Source organism: Leptodactylus fuscus, chromosome 1, assembly GCF_031893055.1.
Source record: "Leptodactylus fuscus isolate aLepFus1 chromosome 1, aLepFus1.hap2, whole genome shotgun sequence".
Lineage (NCBI taxonomy): Eukaryota > Metazoa > Chordata > Amphibia > Anura > Leptodactylidae > Leptodactylus > Leptodactylus fuscus.
Window position 1 is genome coordinate 322,350,970 of NC_134265.1, and position 18,563 is coordinate 322,369,532.

The 18,563-nt window shown below is 45.4% G+C and overlaps 1 protein-coding gene across 1 annotated transcript in view; it reads right to left on the minus strand.

Moving 5' to 3' along the window:
- ARAP2 (ArfGAP with RhoGAP domain, ankyrin repeat and PH domain 2) overlaps positions 1-18,563 on the minus strand; it is a 198,232-nt gene that overhangs the window by 54,458 nt on the left and 125,211 nt on the right. The window contains exons 19-21 of the mRNA XM_075260332.1: positions 17,993-18,056; positions 15,628-15,791; positions 12,904-13,116 (exon numbers count right to left, since the gene is read on the minus strand). Coding sequence (XP_075116433.1) covers positions 12,904-13,116; positions 15,628-15,791; positions 17,993-18,056 — 441 coding nt within the window. The remainder of the gene's footprint in view (positions 1-12,903; positions 13,117-15,627; positions 15,792-17,992; positions 18,057-18,563) is intronic.

An 18,563-nucleotide genomic window follows, 5' to 3' on the forward strand; every position in this document is an offset into this window, starting at 1 on the left:
GTTGGTTTGTGTGTTTTTCCTTCTGTGTTCACCAATCCTCCCTCTGTGTATAATTGACTGTGTGAGTGAATTGCCTTATCCTTTGATTTCTACTCAGTTTCCCTGTGTTTGTTTCCTAGTGTAAGGTTCCTTCCCATATTGGTTTGGGGGAATCCTTTCCCACATTTTTCCTGTGTGCTGCTTGTGTTGTTAGTCAGCGCACACCCTTGTCAGTCCCTGTCAGTAGCAGCTTCACTTGTTCGTTAGGGGTGACCCCCTTTAGTCTCCAGTCCCTAGAGATCTTATAGGGCGTTCCTTCTCCCACTTCCCTCTAGGCCTACGGTATCAGTGAGAGAGGAGCTGTCGGGGTCAGGCTTAGCCTGAGTACAGCCTACCCACACCCGTGAGGCAGGGACCGGGATAGCTAGTGGGAGTAGTGCAGGGCGAGATTCCCTACTGCTATTCCTTAGCCCCGTTGCAGCTACCTGGACTGACATAACAGACTTGATATCAACTGCCAAGATGGTGCGGAGAGGAAAGTACTTCATGATCTACTCGTGCGGACACCAAGTGGAAAACACACAGACCTTATTATAATTAGAGATGAGCGAACAGTGTTCTATCGAACTCATGTTCGATCGGATATTAGGCTGTTCGGCATGTTCGAATCGAATCGAACACCGCGTGGTAAAGTGCGCCATTACTCGATTCCCCTCCCACCTTCCCTGGCGCCTTTTTTGCTCCAATAACAGCGCAGGGTAGGTGGGACAGGAACTACGACACCGGTGACGTTGAGAAAAGTAGGCAAAACCCATTGGCTGCCGAAAACATGTGATCTCTAATTTAAAAGAACAGCGCCGCCCAGGTTCGCGTCATTCTGAGCTTGCAATTCACCGAGGACGGAGGTTTCCGTCCAGCTAGCTAGGGCTTAGATTCTGGGTAGGCAGGGACAGGCTAGGATAGGAAGGAGAAGACAACCAACAGCTCTTGTAAGAGCTAAATTCCAGGGAGAAGCTTGTCAGTGTAACGTGGCACTGACGGGCTCAATCGCCGCAACCCAGCTTTCCCAGGATCCTGAATGGAATACACTGTCAGTGTATTCCCGTATACCCGATATATACCCCGATACCCGTTCCAACGGTGTGCCCCCCCACCTTCACCCCAGAAATACCCTGCAAGTCCCCTAGCAATAGAATTGGGGCTATATACACCCACAATTTTTACTACTGGTATACAGTGCCATTGTCTGACTGGGAATTCAAAGAATATATTGGGGTTATAAATACCCTCATTTCTTGCTACTGCCATATAGTGCCAGTTTCTGACTGGTAATTCAAAGAATATATTGGGGTTACGTGCACCCACAATTTTTACTACCGGTATACAGTGCCATTGTCTGACTGGGAATTCAAAGAATATATTGGGAATACAAATACCCTCATTTCTTGCTACTGCCATATAGTGCCAGTTTCTGACTGGTAATTCAAAGAATATATTGGGGTTACGTGCACCCACAATTTTTACTACTGGTATACAGTGCCATTGTCTGACTGGGAATTCAAAGAATATATTGGGGTTATAAATACCCTCATTTCTTGCTACTGCCATATAGTGCCAGTTTCTGACTGGTAATTCAAAGAATATATTGTGGTTAAGTGCACCCACAATTTTTACTACTGGTATACAGTGCCATTGTCTGACTGGGAATTCAAAGAATATGTTGGGAATACAAATACCCTCATTTCTTGCTACTGCCATATAGTGCCAGTTTCTGACTGGTAATTCAAAGAATATATTGGGGTTACGTGCACCCACAATTTTTACTACTGGTATACAGTGCCATTGTCTGACTGGGAATTCAAAGAATATATTGGGAATACAAATACCCTCATTTCTTGCTACTGCCATATAGTGCCAGTGTCTGACTGGGAATTCAAAGAATATATTGGGGTTACGTGCACCCACAATTTTTACTACTGGTATACAGTGCCATTGTCTGACTGGGAATTCAAAGAATATATTGGGGTTATAAATACCCTCATTTCTTGCTACTGCCATATAGTGCCAGTTTCTGACTGGTAATTCAAAGAATATATTGTGGTTACGTGCACCCACAATTTTTACTACTGGTATACAGTGCCATTGTCTGACTGGGAATTCAAAGAATATATTGGGGTTATAAATACCCTCATTTCTTGCTACTGCCATATAGTGCCAGTTTCTGACTGGTAATTCAAAGAATATATTGTGGTTACGTGCACCCACAATTTTTACTACTGGTATACAGTGCCATTGTCTGACTGGGAATTCAAAGAATATATTGGGAATACAAATACCCTCATTTCTTGCTACTGCCATATAGTGCCAGTTTCTGACTGGTAATTCAAAGAATATATTGGGGTTACGTGCACCCACAATTTTTACTACTGGTATACAGTGCCATTGTCTGACTGGGAATTCAAAGAATATATTGGGGTTATAAATACCCTCATTTCTTGCTACTGCCATATAGTGCCAGTTTCTGACTGGTAATTCAAAGAATATATTGTGGTTACGTGCACCCACAATTTTTACTACTGGTATACAGTGCCATTGTCTGACTGGGAATTCAAAGAATATATTGGGAATACAAATACCCTCATTTCTTGCTACTGCCATATAGTGCCAGTGTCTGACTGGGAATTCAAAGAATATATTGGGGTTACGTGCACCCACAATTTTTACTACTGGTATACAGTGCCATTGTCTGACTGGGAATTCAAAGAATATATTGGGAATACAAATACCCTCATTTCTTGCTACTGCCATATAGTGCCAGTTTCTGACTGGTAATTCAAAGAATATATTGGGGTTACGTGCACCCACAATTTTTACTACTGGTATACAGTGCCAATTTCTAACTAGGAATTCAAAATGCGCAAGGCTCCCGGAAAGGGACGTGGACGAGGCCGTGGGCGAGGTCGGGGGAATGGTTCTGGGGAGCAAGGTAGCAGTGAAGCCACAGGGCGTCCCGTGCCTACTCCTGTGGGGCAGCAAGCATTGCGCCACTCCACAGTGCCAGGGTTGCTTGCCACATTAACTAAACTGCAGGGTACAAACCTTAGTAGGCCCGAGAACCAGGAACAGGTCTTGCAATGGCTGTCAGAGAACGCTTACAGCACATTGTCCAGCAGCCAGTCAGACTCTGCCTCCTCTCCTCCTATTACCCAACAGTCTTGTCTTCCTTCCTCCCAAAATTCCGAAGCTTTACAGAACAATAACCCAAACTGTCCCTGCTCCCCAGAGCTGTTCTCCGCTCCTTTCATTGTCCCTCAACCTGCCTCTCCACGTCACGATTCCACGAACCTAACAGAGGAGCATCTGTGTTCAGATGCTCAAACACTAGAGTCTCCTCCATCTCCGTTCGATTTGGTGGTGGATGACCAGCAACCCACCCTCATCGACGATGATGTGACGCAGTTGCCGTCAGGGCATCCAGTTGACCGGCGCATTGTGCGGGAGGAGGAGATGAGACAGGAGTTGGAAGAGGAAGTGGTGGATGATGAGGACACTGACCCGACCTGGACAGGGGGGATGTCAAGCGGGGAAAGTAGTGTGGATGTTGAGGCAGGTGCAGCACCAAAAAGGGTAGCTAGAGGCAGAGGCAGAGGTCAGCAGCTTAGGCGAAGCCAGGCCACACCCGGAATCTCCCAAGATGTTCCAGTTCGTACCCAGCCCCGAAAAACTCCCACCTCGAGGGCACGTTTCTCGAAGGTGTGGAGTTTTTTCAAGGAATGCGCCGAGGACAGATATAGTGTTGTCTGCACAATTTGCCTCTCGAAATTGATTAGGGGCTCTGAGAAGAGCAACCTGTCCACCACTTCAATGCGCCGTCATTTGGAATCCAAGCACTGGAATCAGTGGCAGGCAGCAACGGCAGGACAAAGGCCGCCTGCCGTTCACGCCACTGCCACTGCCTCTGCCACTGCCTCTGCCTCTGCCACTGCCACTGCTGACTGTGCTGGCGATGCACTCCAGAGGACGAGCCAGGACACCACTTCATCTGCCTCCGCCACTTTGTTGACTTCTACCTCATCCTCCCCTGGTCCTGTCTTATCTCCTTCTCCTGCACCATCAAAGGCACCATCAGGCGTTTCTTTACAACAACCCACCATCTCTCAGACATTGGAGCGGCGGCAGAAATACACTGCTAACCACCCACACGCGCAAGCCTTGAACGCCAACATCGCTAAACTGCTGGCCCAGGAGATGTTGGCGTTCCGGCTTGTTGAAACTCCCGCCTTCCTGGACCTGATGGCAACTGCGGCACCTCGCTATGCCGTCCCTAGCCGTCACTACTTCTCCCGGTGTGCCGTCCCCGCCTTGCACCAGCACGTGTCACTCAACATCAGGCGGGCCCTTAGTTCCGCGCTTTGCACAAAGGTCCACTTGACCACAGACGCGTGGACAAGTGCATGCGGACAGGGACGCTACATTTCACTGACGGCACACTGGGTGAATGTAGTTGAGGCTGGGACTGCTTCCCAAACTGGCCCGGTGTACCTCGTCTCCCCGCCTAACATTCCTGGCAGGGACACGAGAAGAACACCCCCCTCCTCCTCCTCCTCTACCGCCTCCTCCTCCGCCACCGCCTCCTCCTCCGCCACCGCCTCCTCCTCCGCTGTTAGATTGACCCCAGCTACGAGTTGGAAACGTTGCAGCACTAGCGTTGGTAGACGTCAGCAGGCTGTGCTGAAGCTGATCAGCTTGGGGGACAGACAGCACACTGCCTCCGAGGTGAGGGATGCCCTCCTCGATGAGACGGCAATATGGTTTGAGCCGCTGCACCTGGGCCCAGGCATGGTCGTTTGTGATAACGGCCGGAACCTGGTAGCAGCTCTGGAGCTTGCCGGACTCCAACATGTTCCATGCCTGGCCCACGTCTTCAACCTAGTGGTGCAACGTTTCCTAAAGAGCTACCCCAATGTTCCAGAGCTACTGGTGAAAGTGCGGCGCATGTGCGCCCACTTTCGCAAGTCGACAGTAGCCGCTGCTAGCTTAAAATCTCTCCAGCAACGCCTGCATGTGCCACAACACCGGCTTTTGTGCGACGTCCCCACACGCTGGAACTCAACGTTTCAGATGTTGAATAGAGTGGTTGAGCAGCAGAGACCTTTGATGGAATACCAGCTACAAAACCCTAGGGTGCCACAAAGTCAGCTGCCTCAGTTTCACATCCATGAGTGGCCATGGATGAGAGACCTTTGTGACATCCTACGGGTCTTTGAGGAGTCCACAAGGAGGGTGAGCTCTGAGGATGCGATGGTGAGCCTTACAATCCCGCTCTTGTGTGTTCTGAGAGAATCCCTGATTGACATCAGGGATAACTCAGATCACACAGAGGAGTTAGGGATAGCATCCGATCCGTCACAGCTGGAGAGTAGGTCCACACATCTGTCCGCTTCACTGCGTTTAATGGAGGAGGAGGAGGAGGAGGAGGAGGAGGAGGAAGAAGAGTTGTCCGATGATGTGATGGTGATACAGGAGGCTTCCGGGCAACTTCGAATCGTCCCATTGTTGCAGCGCGGATGGGTAGACATGGAGGATGAGGAGGAAATGGAGATTGAACTTTCCGGTGGGGCCAGAGGAGTCATGCCAACTAACACTGTGGCAGACATGGCTGAGTTCATGTTGGGGTGCTTTACAACCGACAAGCATATTGTCAAAATCATGGAGGACAACCAGTACTGAATCTTTGCTATCCTTGACCCCCGGTATAAAAACAACATCTCGTCTTTTATTCCGGTAGAGGGGAGGGCCAATCGCATCAATGCTTGCCACAGGCAATTGGTGCAGAATATGATGGAGATGTTTCCAGCATGTGACGTTGGCGGCAGGGAGGGCAGTTCCTCCAGTAGGCAACCAAGTTCTCACCGGTCCACACAAACGAGGGGCACACTGTCTAAGGTCTGGGACACCTTGATGGCACCCCCTCGCCAAAGTGCCGCCACGGAGGGTCCTAGTGTCACCAGGCGTGAGAAGTATAGGCGCATGTTGCGGGAATACCTTTCCGACCACAGCCCTGTCCTCTCCGACCCCTCTGCGCCCTACACGTATTGGGTGTCGAAGTTGGACCTGTGGCTTGAACTTGCCCTATATGCCTTGGAGGTGCTGTCCTGTCCTGCCGCCAGCGTCCTATCTGAGAGGGTGTTCAGTGCAGCCGGTGGCATCATCACTGACAAGCGCACCCGTCTGTCAGCTGAGAGTGCCGACCGGCTCACTTTGATAAAAATGAACCACCACTGGGTAGAGCCGTCATTTGTGTGCCCACCTGTGTAAAGCACCCCAACATGAAACTCCATGTCTGTACTCAACCTCTCCAATTCCTCCGCATCCTCATACTCATCCACCATAAGCGTTGCACAATTCTGCTAATACTAGGCTCCCTCCACCCTGATTTCCCCCAACTCTGCTGGTTAGGGCCTCCCTCCACCCTGATTTCCACCAACTCTGCTGGTTAGAGGATCCCTCCACCCTGCTTTCCCACAACTCTGCTGTTTAGAGGCTCCCTCCACCATGAATTTGCCCAAACTGGGCTGTTTAGAGGCTCCCTCCACCATGAATTGGTCCAAACTGGGGTTTTTAGAGGCTCCCTCCACCATGAATTGGTCCAAACTGGGCTGTTTAGCGGCTCCCTCCACCATTAATTGGTCCAAACTGGGCTGGTTAGAGGCTCCCTCCACCATGAATTTGCCCAAACTGGGCTGTTTAGAGGCTCCCTCCACCATGAATTTGCCCAAACTGGGCTGGTTAGAGGCTCCCTCCACCATGAATTGGTCCAAACTGGGGTTTTTAGAGGCTCCCTCCACCATGAATTGGTCCAAACCTGGCTGTTTAGAGGCTCCCTCCACCATTAATTGGTCCAAACTGGGCTGGTTAGAGGCTCCCTCCACCATGAATTGGTCCAAACTGGGTTTTTTAGAGGCTCCCTCCACCATGAATTGGTCCAAACTGGGTTTTTTAGAGGCTCCCTCCACCATGAATTGGTCCAAACTGGGCTGTTTAGCGGCTCCCTCCACCATTAATTGGTCCAAACTGGGCTGTTTAGAGGCTCCCTCCACCATGAATTTGCCCAAACTGGGCTGTTTAGAGGCTCCCTCCACCATGAATTTGCCCAAACTGGGCTGGTTAGAGGCTCCCTCCACCATGAATTGGTCCAAACTGGGCTGTTTAGCGGCTCCCTCCACCATTAATTGGTCCAAACTGGGCTGGTTAGAGGCTCCCTCCACCATGAATTTGCCCAAACTGGGCTGTTTAGAGGCTCCCTCCACCATGAATTTGCCCAAACTGGGCTGGTTAGAGGCTCCCTCCACCATGAATTGGTCCAAACTGGGCTGGTTAGAGGCTCCCTCCACCATGAATTGGTCCAAACTGGGCTGTTTAGAGGCTCCCTCCACCATGAATTTGCCCAAACTGGGCTGTTTAGAGGCTCCCTCCACCATGAATTTGCCCAAACTGGGCTGGTTAGAGGCTCCCTCCACCATGAATTGGTCCAAACTGGGCTGTTTAGCGGCTCCCTCCACCATTAATTGGTCCAAACTGGGCTGGTTAGAGGCTCCCTCCACCATGAATTTGCCCAAACTGGGCTGTTTAGAGGCTTTCTCCACCATGAATTTGCCCAAACTGGGCTGGTTAGAGGCTCCCTCCACCATGAATTTGCCCAAACTGGGTTTTTTAGAGGCTCCCTCCACCATGAATTGGTCCAAACTGGGCTGTTTAGAGGCTCCCTCCACCATGAATTTGCCCAAACTGGGCTGGTTAGAGGCTCCCTCCACCATTAATTGGTCCAAACTGGGCTGGTTAGAGGCTCCCTCCACCATGAATTTGCCCAAACTGGGCTGTTTAGAGGCTCCCTCCACCATGAATTTGCCCAAACTGGGCTGTTTAGAGGCTCCCTCCACCATGAATTTGCCCAAACTGGGCTGGTTAGAGGCTCCCTCCACCATGAATTGGTCCAAACTGGGTTTTTTAGAGGCTCCCTCCACCATGAATTTGCCCAAACTGGGCTGGTTAGAGGCTCCCTCCACCATGAATTGGTCCAAACTGGGTTTTTTAGAGGCTCCCTCCACCATGAATTTGCCCAAACTGGGCTGGTTAGAGGCTTCCTCCACCATGAATTGGTCCAAACTGGGTTTTTTAGAGGCTCCCTCCACCATGAATTTGCCCACACTGGGCTGGTTAGAGGCTCCCTCCACCATGAATTGGTCCAAACTGGGGTTTTTAGAGGCTCCCTCCACCATGAATTTGCCCAAACTGGGGTGTTTAGAGGCTCCCTCCACCATGAATTTGCCCAAACTCTGCTGGTTAGAGGCTCAATCCACCCTGATTTTCAAAACAAATGTTGGTGCCAACCTCAACTTACTACAAGGGCCAAATTCACTGCTGGTGACAAGCTCTCCTCACTGCAAGTGCCAAATACACATGTTTCAAGGTGTTTTCCTACTGTCAGAGATGTGGTATTGAGTGTGTAAAGTGTGTAGTTGTTAGGCTGTGATGTTGGGGTAATAGAGGGTCTTTGGTGTGTTAGATGTCCCCAGACATGCTTCCCCTGCTGTCCCAGTGTCATTCCAGAGGTGTTGGCATCATTTCCTGGGGTGTCATAGTGGACTTGGTGACCCTCCAGACACGGATTTGGGTTTCCCCCTTAACGAGTATCTGTTCCCCATAGACTATAATGGGGTTCGAAACCCATTCGAACACACGAACCTTGAGCGGCTGTTCGAATCGAATTTCGAACCTCGAACATTTTAGTGTTCGCTCATCTCTAATTATAATCTATGAGGCCTGTGTGCTTTCATAAGCACATCACTTGTCAATGTGTTTGATATTCCGTTCTGGGGGTCCCCATGCGGACTTCCCAAACGGAATACCGAACGCAGATGTGAACCAGGCCTAACAGTTGGACAATGCAGTAAATATATATAACGTTAATAGAAGTATTTTGCATTCAAATTCTATCATTTCTTTTTTCTCCTTTTTACCTAAACAGTGAATGGCTTATTAAAGGAGAGAACAGGGAAGTAATGAGGGTGAAGGTTATGGATGTTAGTCAATATTTAAGCAGCAATGTATTCATTAATAGTAGATTTTATTCACCTACATTCTTAGTGACTGCGGTAACAGGTATTGGAATGGTTGGGTGATAAGATAACTGATGGGAGAAGAGCTGCTAATTGTATCACAGATTGGATGTGTTTGACACTCAATACAACAAAGTGAAGACTGCGAATAACATTGGTTTAGCCAAGAGATGTCATATTTATTTATTAATTGATTTAATTACTACTCATAATGAGTTACAATATGAACATTAATTTATGGCTCAAAACTGCATATAATCCAATGCACCATACAGTCTTTATCTTTATTGCCAAGTGGGAGCTTTACTATAATGTTACTAATTTGCTTTTCTCATCCAAGGGACTCAAAGCACAGGGAGTGTCATGGAGTAAGGCAGATAGCGACTGCCATACATGTGCTCACCCCCAACCCCTAGGGTTAGTTATTTTATGGGAAGAGTCGAGATGACCCCGTAAACACCAAACCTGATAAAATTGGTGGGTTCAGCTGATACACATTAAATGAGCATGGTTATCCTTACTGCCAAAATTACAAGTCAATAAGATTGGAGTGAAACTCTATATTGATGTGTGATATGCAATTGGCAGAAGAAAGAAATATTCTAGTAGTCTGTGGGGGAAAGATTAACTGTAAACATGAAATATATAACACCGAATAGAAAATTATATTAAGTGCATATTTTAGCAATATCAAACTGGCATAATAAGGAACAGGCACGAATGTAGCATATGACATGAGAAAATATAAATGAGAGCGCCGACATCTGCTGACATCTCCAGCAAGTAAGTGGGATGGAGGAATGGATAGAGTGAAGGGGAGCGGGAATATGGTATTAATGTATATCAAACTTATATTGTGACTCCAGGACTCCATAGGATATTCAGATTGCTCATATAACGTCTTCATGGAAATTGTCATAAGATATTAAACATTGATTTTGCTAACAGAAAAACTCCCATCATCCTGTTCCCCTTCTCCGCTCATCCTTAAATAATGGAAACAAGCCAATGGTGTGATATCTCACTACAAATACATAGATTAGTGGATATAAAGGTTATCTGCACAAGTGTTAAAGGGGTTATTCAGCTTCCAAATTTTTTCTGCAAGTACATCCACAGCAGTACCAAACACTCACTGTTCCCCTGTGCAGCCTTACTTGGCTTTATTTTACTTGCTGCTCCTTGTATCACTGTTATTTCCAGGCAGTGAATCTGTAAAGAAACTACAATTCCCATGATGCATTTGCCTGCTCCCACTCCAAATTCACCCCAGAAGGGTAGTGAGCTTGATCATGTGACCTAAGATGTGGGGGTGGTTTATTACCCACTTGATTTCATTACAGGGGAGAGTGGAGAATGTAGGAGTACATGGAGAGTAAGAGCAGGCAGATGAATCATGGGAAATGTAGTTTGTCCACAGATTCATTGCATGTAAATAACAGTGATACAAGGAGCAGCAAGTAAAATAAAGCCGAGCAAAGGCTGCACAAGAGAACAGTGAATATTTAGCACTACTGTGGGTGTATTTGCAGATAATTTTTGGAAGCTGGATAACCCCTTTACAGTAACGATGACTTCTTCCGGTGATATGCTTTACAGTATATACATTTATTTACTGACACATAAAATCTAACACAAACCAATGCAAATCTCACACCATTAGAGCTGCAATTTACAAAACACGTTGAACTTCACTCATTTACATACCAGGATGAAAGTGTTGATTGTTTAAACTTGACATTACCACACATTCTATATTTGGATTGGCATATATGTATAGGTGACAACCTGTCGCTTAAAGGGTTTACTGGGAGCTATATTTTGATTGAGCAGAAATGAACAGCTCATTAAACTCTTTGTCAAACTATACCAGTATGGCAAATTGATATAAAAGATAAAATCCCAATTTTATTCACCATAGATTAAAATAAGAAAAACACACATACATTGATAACACACTACACATGTGTAGACTGTCAATGTTACCCCATAATTTAACAAAGTGGACTAAATGTTACTGTTTGCCACGTATTTGGGAGCAGAGGCAGCCATATAAAGTGTTTGCTCCTAACCTACTACAGCACTGGGCTAGCAGCAAACACTTTATATGGCTGTCTCCATACCATGCCTTCTCCAACTCTCCTACACCTAGGCCACTTTTTTTTATTTACGAAACCCTTGTTCTTCGGTGTGGCTGACCACACCTTTTTAACTAGAGCAAATATAATTTTAGCAATACAGTCATAACATAGTTAAAGAGGGCATTAACCTTTTACCACCTCCACCAATTCCGGCTCCTTGAATTCTTATATAGGGGTTGCTCCATTTATTTTGGTGCAGTTGCAAATATTTCTCTAGCCCCCACTGTTCCTGAGCAATCATTTCTGTAAGTTTCAGCAGCAAATATATCAGTTAGACTCTTTACTGTCAGGTCGGTGGTCCCTGACTGTCTACTTCATTCCCGAACTACCCAGCTGAGCAGGAGTTCACACTTGCTCCTACGTCCCACTGGGTCTCCGTCCTATTTCCTGGGGAAAATGGGTAAGGGACAGCTTCCAGGTGATCAGTTTTAAAACCCATTCATTTGAATGGATTTTTAAAGCAAACCGCTGGTGTCCGTATGCGGCCTCTCTATAGGGAAATTGTATTTTTGCATGGACACAAAGTTGGAGATGCAGGACTTTGTATCTGTCCAAAAAAAACGTTTTATCCGTCTAGAGGCTTTATACAGACACCAGTGGTTTGCTTTTAAAATTGACCGCTGGGAAGCCGTCCCCTATGCAGTTTTCCCAGGAAGTAGGATGGAGAACCAGTGGGCGGACACGGGCGCAAGTTGAAAGCCATCTGACAGTGTAGAGTCTAATGAGCATATTGGATGCTGAAATTAACAGCACCAATTGCTCAGGAATGGTGGGGACTAGAGAAATATTCCTGCCCAGGAATCAGTGGAGCAGCCCCTATTGAAGGATGCAAAGACCTGGAGTTGGTGGAGGTAATGCAACGTTGTCCCCTTTAAGGGTGTATGTTCATTGGACATTGGAAATATGATGGAGGGTGAGAAATGGAGATATATAATTTGGTTTATTACAGTATGTTACAACATTCCCAGCCTTTTTACAAAACATTGAAAAACCCCTTTAACTCTATTGTTAAACTTTACTCTATATTGTACTAAGTCTCTGTAAGGTGCCACCACAAGTGGCGAAAAAGCATAACTTGACTTACTATCAAAATGCATATAACATGAACCAGATACTTAGAGATACTGAGATACTATAGGAATCGAGCACCAAAACAGATGTTCTTTTAGACCTGACCTGGGAAAAGGAAGCCCGGAGGCCAGCCTAAGATGTCTGTAGAAGGTGCTGCCCGAGACATTCTCGCAACATCTCCAAGCCTCTAGGGTCAGATGTTCTACTTTCATGCTATAAAGTGAAGTAAAGCTCATGATGCATCTATCATATGTTCATGGATCGAGGCTCCGTACAGCGCAGATGAAATCATCTTTAAAAACATTCCAAGAGGAAATAGAGGCGTCTAATGTAACAGTTTGTATCTGATAGCATATGTTGCTTATATTATCAGCTTTCTGTAAAGTGGTAGGTTCAAGGTACTGTATTCGCTGACAGCAGGATGCTTCATTCTAATTTTACAGCATAGGAAGCTTACTCTAATAGCATTATGTCTACCGTCTCAGGGGAGTTTAAGCAAAAAATCTTTCACTTAAATAAACATCTTTTACTTAGTAGATGCATTCATTGAAATGAATAATGAAACAGCTATTTCTGGAACACAGTGTCATTACCTAGGGCAGAGATCCAATATGGATAAAGTTCTTTTGTCAGAAGTGCATCATCTATTTCATAGAAGAAACATTTCAGGACATCAGTCACGTCTTCCAGATGATGTCTTCCGACTTTTAGTTTAATGCTCCGTGCATCCTTTTTAAAGTCTTCTAACAACTCTCTTACTTTAAGTGGGTTCCCATCCTTCAGATACAGAGATTTGCTCCCTAAACCTTAATAGAAAGGGACATGAAAATAAACATGTCTGAGCAAATTATAATAATGTATGTTAAAATGATGTATGAAGTATGTAAACGCTCCCTTGTAAGTTACACTCGGCACAAATGATATTAAATCACGTCTTGCCAAAATATAAAAAAGCAGCTTGACATCCTAAATTATTCCTTCAGCTAGGATGTCGCTTGATGTTTAAGCAAAATACTTCAGTCCTATCATAGAGACCTTATAAAACATATATTTGCTTGGGATAAACAATGAGTCAAGAAATAAATTGTAGAAAAAAATATTTTGTGCACAGAAATAAACAGAAATGGAAATAAGAAAACGGAAAAAAATACACATTTTGTCAAAATATTCACAGGATGAATGGGGCAGTCACTACAATAATGGCGCTATACTGTGCTTGTGCTGTCTTCCGTAAACAGCTGATCTATGGGGGTCCCAATAGTCAGACTGCTGCTGATCTAAAACTGATATCCTATTGCTAGGACATCAATAAAGCAAAAAAGCGCTTCAGAAGAAACACCGCCATTTTTCCTATATAGCTTTTCATACAAAGGTTTCCTCTGCAGGCTTTCTGCTTCTATTATATCTGTAGGTAAATCACCAGGTATAATTGACATGCTGTGATTTCCCAAACCGCGACGGTTTGGGAAATCTGTTTGGAAGGTTATGGCACAATAGTGGAGACTATTACTGTGAGAGGGCACTGGGATAGTGGATGGGAATGGTGAGAAGCCTTCATAGCATCTGGGCCCAGAAAGAGAAGGAAGGGAGGTATAAATGCTGCTAAAATGTCTGGATGAAACCAGAACCCAGGCAATATATACAGTGACGTAACTAGTAGAGATGAGCGAACACTGTTCGGATCAGCCGATCCGAACAGCATGCTCCCATAGAAATGAATGGAAGCACCTGTGACGCTGACTTTGCCGGCGGCCGGCCGGCGTCACAGGTGCTTCCATTCATTTCTATGGGAGCGTGCTGTTCGGATCGGCTGATCCAAACAGTGTTTACTCATCTCTAGTAACTAGGAATGGTGGGGCCCAGTGGCAAACTTTTGACATGGGCCCACGCCAACCACAGCCAAAGACTCCGACTGACTGACTCCCCCCCCCTTGCATTTCTGCATGCACTTTTATGCCCCATAGTGGCCCCTGTACACAGTATTATGCCCCATTGTGGACAATTATTATACTCTGGTATCTTTTCAGACACCAGAGTATAATAATCGGAGACCCAGAGGAGGACGCAAACATAAAAAACACTGTTACCTAAGTCTCACTGGCTCCGGTGCAGTCCCTGCTGATGTCTGCCATCTTCAATGATGGAAGGGAAGTCACTTAAGCCGGGGTTTGTGTTGCAACGCCTAAGGATGTGACACAAGTAGACCTGAAGCCTGCCTGGATCCAGGAGAGATAAGTAACAGTGTTTTTTTTTTATGTTCCCTCACCTCTCCTGCCCCCTGATCATTATACTTGGAGGTCTGAAAAGACCCCCAAGTATAATAATAGTGTTTGTGGGGCTTGCAGCGTCACTTACTGATCCCAGGTCCTGCTCACAACGGCCTCCGCAGAATGAGAAGCGAGGGCAACCATGAACTGGAGCCAGAATCGGTAAGAAATAGGGCCCATTACCTGCCCAGCAGTTACTCCAGCAGGTAACGGCCTATAAAAAAACCCACAAAAACGCAGCAGTAGCGGCTGTCGCCGGGCCCCCTTAAGTCCTGAGCCCTATGGTAGTCGCTACTGCTGCTAGCCCAGTAGTTATGCCCCTGCATATATATGAGAAGTTACTCCAAGCTGAGTTTTTGAACCAGAGCCTTTAGTTATACCCCGGCTGTACAAATCTGTATGCGGTATGCTCTTCTAGTGGCACCTGAAATGTTAGAGTATGTTCACACCTGCAGATGTAAGTGTACACAAAATAGAAAAATAATTTTTGAAGCCCAAGGAAAAAAATCGGACAATTCAAAAAATTACAAGTTAAAACCTTTTGGAGGCATAAAAAATATGGCTGGGACACAGTGTATATTAACCTACTTAAGTGTTTCAGATGTGAGTGTAGCCTAACAGTATGCGAGGGGGGGGAATTTAGTGCTGTTCCCTATAGCAGCCCGCCTAGTCCATACTACTGAATGTAGCCTGATGTGTAAATACGGAACGTTGTCTGCTATTCCAATGACATTTCTTTACTAAGCGGTCCCCCAGCTCATAATGTTACAGTGTATTTAGGGATAAAAGTCTGCAAATAACTCTTGTTAGACAAGCTGCACATTTAGTTTTTACAGTTATTGTGGCGAAGTATTCCAACAAAGCGCGGCTCAACAGATCTGACAGCAGAAGGCTGATTATAACGGCTCAGGAAACAACAAGTTTCAGCATCCTGACTTTTCTCATTTTAATTGATATACATGTATTAAAAAAATGCAGATTTTAGCAGCCTCACAAACAACTAATATCATTTAGAAACAATCTGCTGAGCATAAAGTCTGTATTACCCACCATACTGCGTAACAAATGCCATACAGCTGTTCACAATAATAGGAATGTTGTTTTTGCAGAGCTGCTGATCCTGTAGTGCATTGCCATCTGTACCTGCTGCTTTTTCAATTGCACAATGCCAGACCATGAAATCCAGTATTGTGTGTCCGTGGATGTATAATGTCCTGCATATTCCAAAATATTTAGTTAGGAAAAATAGATTCATGCCATATAAAACCATACATGATAAAAGAAGTATGTATTGAAGGAGTTATTCACAAAATACAGTATGATGTGTAGATGTCAATTTGTATGCCAGTGCTAGAAGAAACCCTATATTCAGTGCAGCAACAACAATTCTTTTTAAAGTTTTTAAAGGAGCTGTCAAGCTGAAAAAGTTAGTTGTGTTTTAAATAACAGAATATACAACTTTTTGTTCACACTTGCGCCCCGTCCGCCCTTTGGGTTTCCGTCCTAGTCCTGGAAAAATTGGATAGGGGATGGCTTCCTGGTGGTCAGTTTTCATTTGAATGGGTGTTTTAAGCAAACCGCCGGTGTCCATATGCCGCCTCTTCGTGGTGAAACCGTTTTTTTTTTTGCATAGACACAAAGTGCTGCATGTCTGGCTTTCTGTCTGTGCAAAAAAAAAAAAAAAATGGTTTCACCATGGAGAGATTTCATATGGACATTGGTGGTTTGCTTTAAAATTCATTCAAATGAATGGGTTTTTAAACTGACCGCCGGCAACCCGTCCCCTATCTAGTTTTTTCAGGAATTAGGACACAAAAAGGTGGAAAGTGGCGGTAGTGTGAACACTGCATTACTCATATTGCAAAGGTGCCCCGATGTAACAAAGTCCAGCCTGAATTACTAAATTATAGCCAATACAAAATCCCATTCTGTATTAACCACATTTGGAAGTGAAACTTTGGAACATCATGCATGACTTAGTTAACCAGCCTGCTAACATGATTTAATTGCCACATTAGTATTTCTATTCCAAAAGGAACAGATTCCCAGCTATGGACAGCACTGTTTTGGTCTATTGAACCTCCTCAGCATAGCGCAGGGATACTGATTTGGCAGAGTGAGAGACTATAGACCAGGGTCAGTGTTAGGAGTATTTAGGTTCATTGCTTTCTGTTTTTCTTACCTGGGGAGTTTTTGGCTGCGCGGTGTCTGGGGTGGCATCCTGGTGCTGCGGGGTTGTCCTGTCGTGGGTATTGGTGCACACCTTCTGACTTGCTCGCACGCACTGCTGGTAGGCAGCTTTATCTCCTGGTTGATTAGTCTGTCCTCCCATTTGCACCTGGGAGGAGTGGTCTCTACTCTGTATTTAAACCCATGCCTCCCATGGTTCTGTGCTGAGTGTCGCTTTTACAGAGCTAGGCCTTAGCAGGAGGAGTAGGTGGTGATCTGGGATAGAGGAAGTTCCGTGGTTGGTTTTTGGGAGGTTTGGGTGAACTAGTTGGTGTGTGAGTTTTCCCTTCTGTGTTCACCAATCCTTCCTCTGTGTGTAATTGACTGTGTGAGTGAATTGCCTTATCCTTTGATTTCTACTCAGTTTCCCTGTGTTTGTTTCCTAGTGTAAGGTACCTTCCCATATTGGTTTGGGGGAATCCTTTCCCACATTTTTCCTGTGTGCTGCTTGTGTTGTTAGTCAGCGCACACCCTTGTCAGTCCCTGTCAGTAGCAGCTTCACTTGTTCGTTAGGGGTGACCCCCTTTAGTCTCCAGTCCCTAGAGGTCTTATAGGGCATTCCTTCTCCCACTTCCCTCTAGGCCTACGGAATCAGTGAGAGAGGTGCTGTCAGGGTCAGGCTTAGCCTGAGAACAGCCGACCCACACCCGTGAGGCAGGGACCGGGATAGCTAGTGGGAGTAGTGCAGGGCGAGATTTCCTACTGCTGGTCCTTAGCCCCGTTGCAGCTACCTGGACTGACATAACAGTCAGGGGATAATCATACACATTAGGGAGAGTGTGTGCCTACATGCCGAGGAGGTCCAAAAGACCGAAATAGCGCTGTCCATAGCTGGGAATCTGTTCATTTTGGAATAGAAATACTAATTTGGCAATTAAATCCGTATCATGTTAGTAAGCTGGTTAACTGAGTCATGCATGATGTTAAGGAGGCTGCCCTCTAGAGGGCAGTATACAGAGGCACTGTTCTCCTAATTACATCCTGGAGAATAGATCTGCATATTTTTTACCTTTAAATTCTATCAGATTATAGAAATTCATTTGGAGAATATTATACATTACATCTTAAAAATTCTAGGGATAGTGTTTGTTTAATTAAAAAGTGAAAAATGGTTCTTCGCACTTGTCACATTTGTTTTCTACACCTTCTGCAAAAATAATGTAACATCATTTTGTAAAATTATTACCTTCCATTTTCAACCAGTAATACAACATTTCTCTTCTCTCCATTTATCATGGTTGAACTTTGTGCTAGGAAGAAACATGTTACAAGTTATATTATGGATATATGAAATTTTCCCTTTATCTGATCTGTATCAGAAGCTTATAATACTGACTGCGACTTCACATGGTTAAATTACATAAGTCTTGGGATTATCTTATTGTAGATATTTATCGGATATCCACAAAATACGCCACAGATAACTGGTACGTTTGGGTCTCAACTCTGGGAATAGGGTACTTTCTCATGAATAGAGGTCCAACCAACCATCCTGCCTGTTGACACAGCCACTACCCCGTCATAGGATAAGAGCAATGGACATCAACCCTAGAATACAGATAGAGCCCCCTATATCTGGTATCCATTTGTATTCATTCTCATGGCAGTCTTGGACAGCTCCATAGAAGTAAATGAGTATCATTCACTGTACTTTATTCACAATAGTATCCAGGGGAATTTTTGGTCCAAGCTCTATAGACTACGGTAGGATCTAACCACTAGGATAAGAGATAACTGTCTTTATTGGCACAACCCAT